The following is a 2,244-nucleotide window of genomic DNA, read 5'->3' as shown; positions in this document are numbered from 1 at the left end:
CCCGGCTATTTTTTGTTGGAGTTTGGCTGGGGCTGGGTTCGAACCTGCCACCCTCGTTATATGGGGCTGGTGCCCTACCCACTGAGCTACAGGTGCCATCTGCTTTCCTGTATTTTCTTTTACAATCATTATTTTGATTTTTTTTCACATTCAAATAGTCAATCTGCTGGGACTGTATTTTAGTGCACAGGGAAATGGGGGACTCTGACTTTAGTTTGCTGGAGGACGGTCACCAGCCGGCTCCTCACTGCATGAGATGTGGGCTGCGTTCCATCTTTGCTCCTGACTGCCAATCTCCTCTGGCCACAGAGTGACTCCATGGGAGCAGCTTCCCAGTAGCCCAGTCACCCCAGTGGGTAATGCCCACACTGCCTACCCTGAGCCCATTTTAATGGCAAAGAAAATGTGCAAAACACTTGAATACATGTTTATGATGCACTTCATTGGAAACACCAAGACGTAAAGCTGGGTGTACCCAGACACAGGAACACACAGGTGCACAGCACATGCACATACGTCTATGCACATGAGTGCGGCATGCAAGGCACACACAGATGCACCCTGTGTTCCTGTTCCCTATTTCACACCACAGCAGGAAGAAGGGTTGCGGGGTGCCCTCCTGCCAAGGGGGTTTGGGGCCTGAGGGACACTCTACCATCAGGGCTGTACCTGGCTCCCCCCACAGCTGCACCGAGACAGGCTCCCCACCTGCATCTTCCCCCGCCCTGCCCTTGGGCTCCTCTTGGGGCCCCACCTGCATCCTGCACCAGCACACTGGAATGGGCACAGGAGGACAGGCCGGTTCTAACATGGGGCTGGAGAGGGAGTCAGGGTGCCTGTGAGTGACCCACACAGCTCCCCAGGTGGCAGGGCAGGGACTCTGAGCCCTTGTTTCAGGCCCTTGGCAGAGTGGGCCCCAGGCAGGACCTGCCTCCCACCCTCCCTGCTCTGAGGGCCAGCCATTCTCCACCACACCTGCCCTGTGTGCCACATGGCCCTCACCATATTCCTCTCCCCGCAGGATTTCAGGGGCGATGTAGTTTGGGGTTCCACAGAAGGTGCTTGTCGTATCACCGGGGCCCAGGCCTTCCTGTGGGGACAGAGTTGCCAGGAGGGCGGGGTCGCAGACACACTCCCACAGTGGGAGGGAGGGGCCAGTCTTGGCCACCTCAGCGCTGTCTGGCCAGAGCTGCCCACCTTGCACATGCCGTAGTCTGTCAGCTTGATGTGCCCATCGGCATCGAGGAGGACATTGTCCAGCTTCAGGTCCCGGTAGATGATCCCTCTCTCATGCAGGAAGTTGAGAGCGATACAGATCTCAGCAGCATAGAACCTGGGGCAGGGACAACACCACACTGTCAGCAGAGTGGGTGGCACGGAACCTGCACAGGCTCCAGCTCCAGCCGAAGGAACCTGCCCGCCCTGCCGGCCTCCTACTATGGGTCCTCCCAAGGACAAGGTACAGGGTTTAAAAATCAAGTGTGTGTGGCCACAAGATGCAAATGGATGCTCAACACAGAGGGAAATGCAGACCAGAACTATGAGGAGATTCCATCTTGCCCCATCAAGAAAACAGAAAGTAACAGGCTGAAGGAGGTGGAGAAACGGAACCTGTCGGGAGTTGCTGGAGGAACGGGAATGGTGCAGCCCCATGGGAATCAGCACGGCTGCTCTTCAGAAAAACCGAGGAGGGTTGTGGCAGCAATGGATCTGGGCGGCTACCCCAGAGAGCTGGCCACGGTCTCAGAGATCACCTGTACACCGTTCACAGAAGCACCGTCCACACAGCCAGAGGTGGAAGCAACCCCAGTGTCCACTGATGCACGGAAGGACAGACCAAATATGGTCCAAACATATAACAGGGTATTTACCACTCAGCCTTAGAAAGGAAGGGAATCCTGACACGCTAGGGCACGGGTGACTTGTGGATGTTATGCTCAGTGCCACCAGCAAGACACAAAGGACACACAGCGTGAGACCCTCACACGTGGTCCCAGAACCATCATGTCCACAGAGACAGAAGTAGGAGGGGGCAGGGGTCTGGGGGTGGTGGTCAGTGTTTCAGGGGACAGTGTTTCTTTTCTTTTTTTTTTTTCTTTTGAGACAGAGTCTCACTATGTCACCCTGGGTAGAGTGCTGAGATGTCATAGCTCACAGTAACCTCAAACTCCTGGGCTCAAGTGATCCTCTTGCCTTAGCCTCCTGAGTAGCTGGGACTACAGGTGCCTGCCACAATGCCTGGCT

General features: G+C 55.8%; 1 protein-coding gene across 3 annotated transcripts in view; it reads right to left on the bottom strand.

The window, feature by feature from the left end:
- The window catches only part of PRKCZ (protein kinase C zeta), an 83,154-nt gene that overhangs the window by 5,236 nt on the left and 75,674 nt on the right, over positions 1-2,244 (bottom strand). For all 3 annotated transcript variants that reach the window (XM_003793204.2, XM_012807307.2, XM_023515151.1), the window contains 2 exons: positions 1,198-1,333; positions 1,003-1,090 (listed from right to left, as the gene is read on the bottom strand). In XM_003793204.2, the coding sequence (XP_003793252.1) occupies positions 1,003-1,090; positions 1,198-1,333 (224 nt within the window). The remainder of the gene's footprint in view (positions 1-1,002; positions 1,091-1,197; positions 1,334-2,244) is intronic.

The sequence above is a fragment of the Otolemur garnettii genome, unplaced genomic scaffold (assembly GCF_000181295.1).
Source record: "Otolemur garnettii isolate 467f Iridium unplaced genomic scaffold, OtoGar3 scaffold00067, whole genome shotgun sequence".
NCBI lineage: Eukaryota > Metazoa > Chordata > Mammalia > Primates > Galagidae > Otolemur > Otolemur garnettii.
This window is presented reverse-complemented; position numbering and strand designations above follow the sequence as displayed.